Source organism: Trypanosoma equiperdum (assembly GCF_001457755.1).
Source record: "Trypanosoma equiperdum strain OVI genome assembly, contig: ctg_1639, whole genome shotgun sequence".
Lineage (NCBI taxonomy): Eukaryota > Euglenozoa > Kinetoplastea > Trypanosomatida > Trypanosomatidae > Trypanosoma > Trypanosoma equiperdum.
In genome coordinates this window covers 34,526-46,932 of record NW_027123659.1, presented here as the reverse complement: position 1 = coordinate 46,932, position 12,407 = coordinate 34,526, and the positions used below count along the sequence as shown (strand labels likewise).

The following is a 12,407-nucleotide window of genomic DNA, read 5'->3' as shown; positions in this document are numbered from 1 at the left end:
TGTTGTTGTTGTTGTTGTTTTTTATGTTTTTTACTCTGTTTTATTATCATCTCGTCTCCCTTTTCCGAGTTTTATTTGGTGATGTAAAATGTAATGTTTCACTTTCTTTTTGGTGTATGTGTTTGTGAAATTGTGCCAATAGAGAATAATATTAATAATAAGTAAAAAAAAAGGATGATAATAATAATAAGTTGGGGAAAAAGGAAAGTACATAGGGAAGGAGACGATAAAAACAAAACGGAGATGAAATGAAGTGAAGTTAAAAATAAAAATTAAAAAAAGATAAATGCGGTCGATGGAGGGCCCGGACCCGCCGCTAAACATGACTGCGACGAAATCTGTTTTCCCCGCTATTATTTTTCTTCGTCTCCCTCCAACAGGCGTTTGGTCAATATTTTGTGTGTTCGTGTTTGTGTTTGTGTGTAGTGCGGCTCTGTGGAATCCCGGTATTCCTCAAACTTCTTACTTGTTTTTGTTTGTTGTTTTTTGTTTTTGTTTTTGTTTTTCGTCTTCTTGTTTTTTTCCTCCGATTTCTTAATCATTTTCTTGTTGACTGATCTGTGACTTCCGCGGTCGTCGTTTGGTTTATTGCGTACCCTTTTTCGTTTGCTTGCGGTTTTTTTTTAAAAAAATGCTTCGAGCTGTACGCTATATTCCCCTTTATCATCATCATCATCATCGCTACTATTATTATTATTAATGTTATTGTTATTGTTGTCTCCAGGTATTCTGCTTGTTTGTTCCTCTATTTTGATGGGTTGCTTCACATCTCAGACACGTTTGTTTATATGTTTACATGTATTTGCGTTGATATGTTGTTCATATACTTCTGCAAGAATCCGCGGAAGCAAGTTGGTATTTTCTCTTAGAAAATGGGGTTATAGCTACCGCTCTTAGACCCAAAGGCAAACATCACTTCTTCTGAAGTTTTTTTTCCCCCCTTCTTGTTTTATTCCGTACGATTGACTGCCGGTTGTTACTGTTTCCGCTTCAACAACTCCTTTTTTTTCTTCTTCTTCTTTAATTATCCCCTCTTTTTTTCCTGTTGTGTGTTATTGGGGGAAGCGGCTTCTTTTCTTCTCCCTTTTTTTTTGTGTGTGCGCGTGTGCTCTTATGGGGGTGGTACGTGATAAAGGTGCCTGACTACCATCAGCGCCAGTGAAAAAGAAGAGGGAGAAATATCGAAATGAATTAGGGGGGAGGAACATAAAAATAAATTAAAAATAAAAATAAAACATTTTCCCACACTCCATTTTTTCCTTTTTTTTTTGTTTTGTTACTCTTCAATGTATATGTTAATGGAGTGCGTGATTGCCCTTTACCATTACGTATGTGTCACCACTGCTCTCTCTTCCTCACACACGCACAAGCTTCAAATACATTTATATTTACATATATTGACGTGCGTGTTTGTTTTTAAATGACGAGAATGTGTACAACGTGAAACAAATGGCTTCTTTCCTCGAAAATTAAGAAAAGAAAAAAAGAAAACGAGGAGAAAGAAAAGGAATAGGAAGGTGGACTATTAAATAAATATGTATATATGTGAAGAAAATATTTGTAACCGCATAATTCAGTAAATGTGCCACCCAGCACATCAATGTATTACCACCTCCATCCCCTCTTCCCTATGCACGCGCACACTCCGCAAAGGGAAAAAAAAATACATGCCCACGCTCGGTTTCTTTCTTTTTGTTATTATTGTTATTATTATTTTCTTTACTTTACTTTGATCCCCCCTTGTTTGTATCTGAACCCCATATATACACACACATGCACATGCACACGCACACTTGTGTTACCCGCAGACTTGTGCATGTGCGTGTCGTCGCATTTGCAAGCATTGAATCAATGGGGTGTGGAAGTTGAAATGGAGGAAAACAGAAAATCCTCCCGGGAGGTAGGGGTCGGTGTGTGTGTTGTGAAGCATAACTTGCTTCTACCTTATTGTTTTGTTTTGTGTTTTTCTACCTCTTTTCCCCCTCCCCTCCTCCTTCCTTTTTGTGCAGCAACTACACACAAATACATACACAACACACAACGCACAACGCACGCACGCACGCACGCACGCACACACACACAACCAACCAATCAGCCAAACCCGCCATCTTTTTCCAGTCGCAATCCTTCTTCCTTGATCCTTGACCGATGCTGCCACCGGCTGCTCACTTGCTCTCGTCAGCACAGAGATACACATAAAAATATCTCCTGTGTGTGTGTGGGGGGGGGGAGAAGGGAGGAGAAGGATGGAGTGGAACAACCCCTCATCTTTGCCTTTTTCCCCCTTCCTTCCTTTTGCTACTGGTGTTGTCGTGGTGATGTCTTTTTCTTATTTTATTTTAATTTTTTTTCCAAAGGTACAGAACTTTTAGTTGAGAGAAGGAGCACTTCAGTACCATGCTCTCTCAATTTGATGACAACCCGCTAGTGGAGGAGCGTGAGGGCGAGTTGCAAGGCCTCAGTAGCGAAGTGACAAATGCTCAGAAAAAGCGCCCGCGGGAAGACAACTTACAGGAACCAGACTCTAAGCATGAAGTAGCAACTCATGAACCACCAGAAAAGCAACCGCGCCTCGAGGAAGATGCGGAGGGATGCACAGAAGGGGAACCGTTCATCGGCTACTCCGTGGAAGCGGTCGATGATGTGGATGAAGCGGATGAAACATATGGAGAACTTCTCAACCGTGTGGCGGCACTGGAGTCCGGGCGAAGGAATTCCGCTTGTGCACAACGGTTCCAAATGACTCTGAAGACTGCAGAACGGGAGGCCCTCCGTGGTTGCATGAGTCACCTCCGTGCACTTCTGGCGGGACTTCAGGGGAAACGAACAAAACCAACAACAGCTGCAGCTGCAGCTGCGCCATCCTCATCATCAACAACAACAGCAACAAATCCTCCATACTGCCCTCTGCAGCCAAGTCAGTGTGCCCAAATGATGGAGCTGTACGGCAACGCGGAACGTCTTGCACGCCTCGGAACCCGGTCTCATTGGCTGAAGTGTGCAGGAGCGAGGACAAGGGCGATGAATCCGGAAGGATGTAGCTGGACCCCACCACTGGCAACCGAGACCTCAGGCGGCACAGTACCCACCAAACAATTTGTAGATAAAGGGAGGCGCCGATTCGAAGAGATGGAGAAGGCACTGCAAAAGGTCCCCCCAGAGCTGATCGGCCCAGCGGCACCGGCTCTGTCAGCGCTGAGTAACAAGTTGCAGCAAGTGTGTGAAACAAGTGATGCATTGTGCAGTAGACAACACGAAATCGAAAGGTGTGTGCCGGAGCTCATGGCGAGATGGAACCAATATTCCCTCTGGGGGGCGGAGCGTTCTCTTCTCATCGCAGAGGAGCAGATGATTGACCACTTAGCCGCGCAAAACCCTACAGCAGCAGAGGAACAACTCCTTTCCCAACAGCAACGCCAGCAAAAACGTTTGCATCAAGCGGAGATCGCTGTCGCAACTTTACTTGCGTCCGCTTCGGATGTTAAGGTGCCGAAGGTGTCGCAAGGCTTCCTGCGGAGTGCCATGCAACGCTATGAGGACTTGCAGAAACTGAGAAGTGCTTTGTACCGGGAGTTGGTCTCGTTGCGAAAACTACTGAAGGAGAAGTTGCTCCTCTCAACGCACTCTGTGGTGGGGGGCGAATGCTTCTTTCTTGGCGCGCGAGCCGCGGAGGAGGGGCGCAGATGCCTACTGCAACACTCCTGCGCTGCGCTTTGTCAGAGATCCGCCGAACTCAACAAACATCTTGTCACAGAAGTACTAAGGGGTTCCATGGCTTGCCCACCGTCACCAGAGCAAGAAGAGAAACTTCTGCAATACGAAGTGAAGTCCGCTACACAACATGCCTCAATCGTGACCCTCATTGCTGAAAACGCGCGCCTCCAGCAGCGCATCAAAGGTGTTTCTCTGGTGCAGCTCTTGGCCACTTCTGGAAATGGAAAGTTTGCTTCTATAGCTGGGAAATTGCGATCAACAACAACAAGTGTTGTGGGAAAACATACAACCCACCAAGAGGGGAACGTCCGTGTGAATGAAGAAGCAGTCAGAGAAGAGGGGGAAGAGGTCGAAAGTGCTGCAAACAATATCGAAGTGGAAGAACCGGATATATTGGGGCACTTTGTCGATGTCTTCGCTAGGAGCACAGAGGAACTCGTGAAATCAATCAACACACGCCTCTGGGATCTCTCAAACTTGTACAAGGATGAGAGGCAACTGCAAAGGGACGTTGCATTTCTCGTCCGCCTCACGGTGGCGGGCGAGCGCCTTCTTCACGGAAAGGTGGGTGTACCCCTGATGAGTGGGTATGCGGAAGACATTACGATTCTGCTTGAAGAAGCGCGGCTGCGCCTGGTGGACACAAAGCGCTCGGTACGGCAGCTTCCCTCACTCCGTACTCTTTGTGAGTCTTTGCAATCACAGTCTGCAAGTCACGCAGAGCAGCTACTGAAGGAGCACACAGCGGCCGAAGCGGTTCGTGCCCAGCTGTTGGAAGATCTTGAATGGTGTAAACAACAGAGTCCAGAGATGGCCGGTGGTCAGCTGGTAGTCGCGCGGAAAGAACTTCAAAAGCTGAGGGTTTCATTAGAAACTATAACAAAGCAGGGACATGATCCCACACCTCTGGAGCTGGAGACACAAAAAGCAGGGGAACAACTTGCTCAACTTCGGCAGCAATTAGAAAAGTTGCAGGAGGAAGTCGACCTCGCCGAGCACCAATTGCAGTGTCTCGAAGATGACGAAGTTGTGGACGCACAGGAGGATGTCTGTGAAGAAAACGGGGGAATAGCGGAGGAAGAGGAAGTGGAGGAAGGGCAAGAGGCTGAGAAGGTGGAGGAAGGGGAGGAAGAGGAGGTGGAGGAAGGACAAGGGTTGGCAGAAGAATATGAAGTGGGGGAGCAGCGGGAAGAGAACCATGGGGAGATGGAAGAAAGAGGTAACGGGGACGGAGGAGATGGAAGGGATGGAGATGAAGTTGTACCCTAAGCGTTATTTAGGATGTGCGGAGTGCACGGTGAGGGAAAGGAATGTGTGCCGTTGCGTTTGGTGATGAAGCTGGTGTCGTGAACCGGCACACCTTTCCGGAGCGGTAAGCCTCCGTTGACCACATCTTGTCGCCACCTCTCCGCAGGCGCACTGGTCGGCATTTCTCTTACCTTTTTGTACGCTTCGGTGCGTATGCCGCTTTAGCCGTTGGGGGTACTTGTAAGTGAGTTAAATATCCTAAATTACAACTTCGCGGGGTACCGATGGCGCGTCGATGGCCGTAAGCAAGCGGTCAGGTGGCTCGCACCAGCCTGTGGACAGATATGCAATATCCTTTCAATGCGTCAAGTATAGTGCCGTGAAATAGCAAGCAATGGAACTGCACTCTCCCACGCACAAACCTCCTTAGGCGCTCTTACGGAGAAGGTCATACGATTGAAATACATCACGAAACAAAGAAGGGGAATGTCGTGACAAGCCCTCTGGTTTAGGAGAGAGATCGTCGAGCAGAATGTCGGTAACAGATGTTTTGGCTGTTGCCAGAGCATGTCGCAAATTTCGTTTGCGTCGAATCGCCAGGCACGAGAAGGGGAGTACCTCTTGTGCAGCATATAATGAACACGAAAGCTATAGAGCTGAAACATTTTTGGAATTTTCACTCTTAACGGCTTTGGTGTTTCTGTTTCTGTTCAGTGATCCTAATTTTCTTTTTTCTCTGCATCCGAAGGTTTAGATAACCGAAGTGGTGTTTATCCAATAGAACGTTGAGCCCCAAAGCCGCGGGAAAGGGCACAACGCGAGGCCTTCGCCCTAAGTCCAACGCAGTGGAGGGGCTGCCGTCAGTAAAAGGACGTGCAGGAGAGTTTGTTGGATAAGGACAACCGAGGGAAAGCGCTGCAGTGGGCACGGGAGTGCAAAGGACGCGAGTGGAAGCTGCTATAAAATTCGATCCCGACTCTGGTGCGGCTTTCTGATGATGGTAACCAACACATGCATAATAATGTGGCCGTTTCGCAAGGAGCAGGAACGTGGTGGGTGGTTGATTGGGTGGAACCCGCATGGACTACTCGTCATTGTGGTCGCAGTTGTGCACGATCCGCGTGTTGAGAACGCGACAGCGGCTCTCAACAAGTTAAAGGAAAGCGAAGGAGACATTCGCGCTACTGCCCATCGGAAGCAGCACAAGGACGTCCCCAGTGCAACATCGCTGCTAATACTGGGCTGGATGCACAGCAAACAAGCAACACTGGACAAGAGTGAATATGCAGACGCGTGGGTTCGTTCACAGCATAGCCGTGCAGAGTTATGGCTGGAACTGAATGAGGGTCCACTACTACATCAACTGTACTGCTGCGGGTCCCCCGTGCAGCCATGCCACCTTCACGTCTTGCGAAGTGATCCCACTGTATCTTATGCCGTTACGTCAACTGCCTTCAGTGCGGTGGCCAGGCACGATCGCGGCGACTTAGTGAAGTTGGTAGAAGGCAAAATGCAGCCTATTTGCGTGGAAGGTGCAAATTCCACATTAGAAGGTGTGTTGTTGCCGTCGCACATGGTCCATTCAGCAGGACCGCGTACCAAAATGAGGCGGATGGTGGGCAGCGACCCACTGACACAAGACGAGGAGGAAAAACAGGAAGGGGCAAAGCAAAGAACAGAGGACGACCGCGTGTCTGTGGGGAGCTCAGGTTCGGGCGAAGGAAGCACTGAGTCACAAAGTGTTAGAGGTTCGGAAACCCCTAGATTTGGGGGGGAGTTGCATCCGCGGCTTGATTTCCCCACAAGTACTGACTATGGGGAGCTTAGCTCGTTACTACGGGCCAGTGCATACGGCAAGATACTGCGAGAATTGTGTGAGAATAAGGTTAGCAACGCCACAGATGGCACCGCTGCGACGGCACGTCTGTGTGCTTACTGGAAAAACTGCGGCAACAGATTTACCGGTTTTCTCACAAAAATACTTGTGGTGTTCCACCTCGTGCTCAAGTGGCCTGGGAACGTCTCGTACACTGCAGCTCTGTTAGAATTTCGCCTCCGTATGGTGATCCATTGGCTTTTGTTACTAAGAGGGGATACAAGAGTCTGTTGTCTTCATCCTGTGTTACCTCACATTCAACACAACGATCCTGCACTGCGGCGTTTCTGCGTCGTTGATTTCCTTGTTCGTTTTGCGGTGGACACAATATGTGGGATGCTTCTGAGTTTGCTGTTATCACACGGGAGCGGCTTATTGGTGACAAAGGCTGTGTCTTGGTGCCGGTGGCTCCTGTACGACCTTCACATGGAATACATGGACTGGTTTGAAGGATGGCCCGCAGGTCTTAAGATGAACGGAGACCTCAGTATGACGTTATCTTGCATCGCTAAGGCTGTACTTGAGGCGAGCTGGGCCTCCGTTGAGGATCTTAGCAATGTAGGCTTATTCTACAAGTTGCTGATTTTCGTTGCGCCGTTAGGTGCTAGCTGTGCATTCGCCTTCGTTGCGGACCTGTGCTTAATTGCCTCCCTCCACTTATATTTGGTATTCCACAGCGTCTCCTTGCCGTATCGGTTTGCACGTTTCATGCTCCGGAACCTGTTCCTCCAGTTCCAAGGCAAGAAGCATAACCCCCTGCGACACCGCACCGATACATATGACTTTCCCGTTGAGCAGACCCTCGTGGCAACCGTGATCTTCACCATTATTGTCTTCCTCCTCCCCACATTGGCTGTTTACCATGTGTATTTTGCTCTCATATGTATTGCCGTATGGTTGTTACAGGGAGCATTGCTGGTAGCTGCCCACCTCACACTTTACCTTCCACTTTATCCTCTCTTCTACTGGGCACTGTACCGGCGGCAGTGGCCTGGTGGGGTGGCATTAACGGGACCGAAGGTGCTAAGCACACCGCAGCATTCACGAGCGTTGAACCCGTTTGCGCGGGGCTCGTTGACCGTGGAGTTTGGTGTTGTATCGAAACCGCTGGAGCTGAGGGTGCTGCTGGCTGATTTCCTGCTGGTTGCGCATGTTGTGGGAAGACTTCACCCATTTGATATGATAGTTGCTGTCTTCAAAGTGAGGCGCTGGGAACGCACAAATCCGGGAAAGTGCCTCGTCCCACCATTGCCAGCTGACATTATGCCTTTGACGGGAATGACACTACCAAAGACGGCCGTTGCGTAACATAGTGGTTTTAACGTTAAAAGCGGTCGTAGCGGTGGCAGTGGTGAACGGAAAGCAACGGCAAGTACACGTATGCGCTGCAAATAAGTGTCAGGTGTCGCTAATTTGCTGATTAGGTACAATATGCATGCACAGCATAGAGTGTGTGGAGCATGCATTATAGACTCCATGCTTGTCGGCGATTGCAGCTGTGATTTATGGTGTTTAAGTCGCCAGTGCTGCTCGCTTATCATTTTCACCATTCCTCACCACTTCTTTTTTTTTTTGCTTAATACCGTTTGTGGGTCGACAGGTCCTATCCCGGAGCGACGGGTTAACTCGCTTAAATTATTTACATGGGGATTACCCATTTGGCACACATCCATCCACGTGTACGGAGTGTTTTCGGCACAGTGCGTTTTTAGCCCTTTGCGTCATCAGCAATAATATTCCTTCCTTTTCAATCTCTTGTTCTCATTTTTCCCTCTCCCTCACCCACGCCCGCGCGCTGCCTGCTCTCCATCTCCGACTGATGTACTTTAATCAAAGCAACATAAAAACGATATTAACAATAGCTTATTATCGTTGTTGTTATCATTATAAGGAGAGAGGAAGCGAGGTGAAGGCCCCTCTACACGTGGGAGGGGGTAGGGCCGGTTGGTTTTTTGTTTAAGGAAAAAAAAACCCGAAAGGCACAAAAAATAACAACTGGAAAGTGACCAAGGAGCGAAGTAAAGGCCAGGTACGACAGGTATCAGGCTGCGTTTCTGTTTTTGTCATTTTCATTTTTTTTTGGGGGGGGGTACGCGGTGGGGTACTTTTCAATATATCTGAATAAGGACAGGATATATATTTATATATATATATATTGGATTTTTTTTTCTCCTCACGTTACGCGGTCGCCCCCACTTCAAGCTGAGCGTACAGCAGAGGAAGGAAGGAGGAAGCGGAATAGGTTGGTGACACGCCACTCACTTCGAGGCTTTTCCTCTCCTTTTTTTCCCACTCCAGTAAATCACTCGTACGCAGCTGGGGAAAGGGAAAGGGGAAATTTGGCACAAGGAGGCGCGTGGTAGCACACTTGCAAATACAAATAAGCGCACTATTCGGTGTAAATAGCGAAGCGCATTGAAGGGGCGGCGTACAGACGCGAAAGCGGGGTGGAGTTAAGTCGTTGGTAAAGTAAGCGAAAACAGGGAATCACCGCAAGTCAGATACGTACAGGATGCCGGAAGGTGAACAGGCTATTGGCAACTATGTCATTGGTAAAACCATAGGAAAGGGAAGCTTTGGTAAAGTGAAGGAGGCAACGCATATTCCCACAGGGCATACAGTAGCAGTGAAGATGATTAATCGGGATAGGTTGGAACATGCAAAAATGGATGAAAAGGTGGCCCGTGAGATTAAGATACTGCAGTTGTTTTCCCACCCTAATATCTGCCGTCTGTATGAAGTCATCTACACCACCACAGAAATATTCCTCATCATGGAGTATGTCGAATGTGGGGAGTTGTTTCAACACATTGTGAATCAGGGAAAACTTCGGGAAAACGAAGCCCGTTACATATTTCAGCAGATTATATGTGCGGTGAACTACTGTCACAACTTCTTGGTTGCCCACCGAGATCTTAAACCGGAGAATATATTACTGGGTCCGGGTCTGCAGGTAAAACTAATCGACTTTGGTCTCTCCAACATAGCAAAGGATGGAGAGTTCCTACAAACCTCATGCGGGTCACCAAATTATGCTGCGCCGGAGGTAATTGATGGCCGATACTACGTGGGATCCAATACAGATATATGGTCATGCGGCGTTATACTCTATGCCCTACTCTGCGGGTCCCTGCCCTTCGACGAGAGTGACACACCATCGCTTTTCAGGAAGATCAAAAGCGGTAGTTACAAAATCCCCGCACACGTCAGCAGTGGTGCGCGGGATCTCATTGAAAAGATATTAGTTGTCGATCCAGTTCACCGGCTAACAATCCCACAGATCTACAATCACCAATGGTTCGTCACAAATCTTCCTGCTCGGCTTTGGCCTGCCGACCCCAGACGCGTGGACGAGCAGAAACGCATATCAACAACCGCTGCGGCGGCTACTGCGAAATACCTTAACAGGAGTGACCGTGAAGTCCGCGCTGCCATCAGGGAGGGCCGTGGTGAGGCATTTGTGGCTTACAGCATCATATTCGACGCAGAACAGCGGAAAATACTCAGAAACGGGGCGGATGAAATTCTTAACAAAGAGACCACCGAGATGGGGTGTACGACATACGGGACGGAGCTGACGCATGTGCCTAGGGCAACGGAGCGGGAACTGCACCTCGGTCTGTTGTTGACGCAAAGTCCTGTGATGGAGTCACTGCTCGGTAACGGCGATGTCTCATCCAACAAACACGCCTACAATGGGAGTAACTTCGTTCCCGCATCCATGCGGGAGACACATCACGGAGCTGCCACGGCGGCGGCTACACCGCCTAACCCGGGTGGTGTGTTTTTTATTGGGAAACGCGCCGACTCCTACGCCGAGACGAGCGGCACCTTGGACTCATCTTACCGTGAGGATTGTGGAAGCACTAACCCAATTGACGAGGCTCGGCCGGGATGCTCCAGAGACTCCAAGAGCAGGCTAAGTAGTGGAAACACTGAGCGCCAGCGTGTGGGGTCCGTAGCAAAGTCAGACGTGATCTACACAAGGGAAGAGCGCGAGTTCATAGTGAAGAATAATGTGGGCTGGCGAATCGGTCTCATGGCTGACCTCACTTCCTCTGGGGTGATGCGCGTCGTATACGAGGTGCTTAAGCGGTATGCTATGGAGTGGAAGAGCCCCACTTCGTTTGAACTGCTCGTCCGTCCAACAGCGGTGACGTTTGAACGGATATACAACCCCTTGAGGGAGACAAGCTCTTGGGACTCAGCAGAGGATGAAGGACTGCAACACACACAACAGAAACGTGCGGACAGAGTGCTGCAGGTTGTTATACTTATTCATCTCTTCCGCATTCGTGAAAGCCATGACGACGGGTATATATTGGACTTTAGTGTTTTAAAAGGCTCAGTGATTGCACTGGACATCGTACGCTGCTTGTTTTGCACTCTTGTCCAGAAATTGGCGTGAGCACAGGCGGTGTTAGCAGTTGTGTTTTAATGCCGCGTGACCAAAGAGTATAAGTGCTTGTATGTGCACATGCTCTTTATGTGCGAGTGCGCTCACACCCTCTTTTGGGGAGGAACCAGCAGAAAAATAACAAAGTGTGTGAACAAGAGGGAAAGAAAAATTGTGGGCGGTGGCGGGACCAGTAGATATGAAAGTAAAGCACCGCACGGTCATCCCTCTTCTTTTTCCCCTCTCTCTTTTTCTTTCACTTCCCTCTTTCTTTCTTTCTTTTTTTCTTTTTTTGTTTACACGTTTTGGATCCGTGAGTTTTGTGTACTGGTTGTGAAGGGGTGTGGAGTAAATAGCTATATGCTTACACGTACATACATGTGCATGTTTGTGTTTGGATTGATGTATGAATGGACGAATGGGTGGTATTGTCTCTAGTGGCTCTCTCGTTTTGAGCACCTCTCCTACACGGTACGGTTCCATTTGTTGTTGTTATTATTATTGTTTTCCCCTGCTTTTCTTCCTCTTTATTTGTATTGTTGGCTCCCGCTATACGGCTATCAGAGTGTTGTTAGTTTGTTTTTCTTATCTTTATATTTCCCCCTCCATTCTGTTATACCTTTATGCTGATGGCGGTGGCTTCTACTACTATCTGATATATTTGTATACGTTATTGCTTCGGTTTGCCTTCTATTGTTACCGCTTTTACTGTTGTTTTGTTTTTTTTTGTTTTTTGTTTTTCATTTCCCCCATTATTGTTGGTTTAAAAGTTAAAGCCCGCCCATTTGTTGCAAATACCTTAGTGAAAGGTATGGGGCGCGGATGGCCGGTTATTGTTACTGTTCCCCCACTGGCACTTGTCGCTGAGCCGGTGTTTACTCTTATCCCCTTCTCGGACTCATTGCGGTGTGAACTCCTGGTTTTTGCGGGCCCTTTTTTTTTTTGTTTTTTTTTTCTTTTTGTTTTCCAGTCAGAGAGAAAGTAAAAAATTTTTTAACCGAAGCGCGGCGTGTGTACGCTAGTTGGATTTCGATTTACAAGTGTCGGTCAATCTATAAAGTGTCCTATTTCGCTTTTTTTTATTACGTTTGTCGGAGTTTGTTTGTCGTCTTCGCTGTTGTTGATGGTGGTGGTTTGTTCGATAGGAAATGAAGTGGACAATGAGCATAAAAG

The 12,407-nt window shown here is 48.0% G+C and overlaps 3 protein-coding genes across 3 annotated transcripts; all 3 read left to right on the top strand.

Annotated features, from left to right (window-relative positions):
• Nucleotides 1-2,397: 2,397 nt before the first annotated feature.
• On the top strand, nt 2,398-4,983 carry TEOVI_000869800 (uncharacterized protein; the record flags this gene model as incomplete). The annotated part of the gene is made up of 1 exon (XM_067222503.1): nt 2,398-4,983. One exon carries the CDS (start codon nt 2,398-2,400, stop codon nt 4,981-4,983), a length of 2,586 nt encoding a protein of 861 aa, XP_067078604.1.
• Nucleotides 4,984-5,956: 973 nt separating this feature from the next.
• TEOVI_000869700 (UDP-GlcNAc:PI a1-6 GlcNAc-transferase, putative) lies at nt 5,957-8,146 on the top strand (the record flags this gene model as incomplete). Its single annotated transcript, XM_067222502.1, has 1 exon — nt 5,957-8,146. The coding sequence occupies one exon, from the start codon at nt 5,957-5,959 to the stop codon at nt 8,144-8,146; it is 2,190 nt and encodes a 729-aa protein (XP_067078603.1).
• A 1,204-nt stretch (nt 8,147-9,350) lies between these two features.
• On the top strand, nt 9,351-11,246 carry TEOVI_000869600 (5'-AMP-activated protein kinase catalytic subunit alpha, putative; the record flags this gene model as incomplete). Its single annotated transcript, XM_067222501.1, has 1 exon — nt 9,351-11,246. The coding sequence occupies one exon, from the start codon at nt 9,351-9,353 to the stop codon at nt 11,244-11,246; it is 1,896 nt and encodes a 631-aa protein (XP_067078602.1).
• Between the last annotated feature and the right edge of the window lie 1,161 nt (nt 11,247-12,407).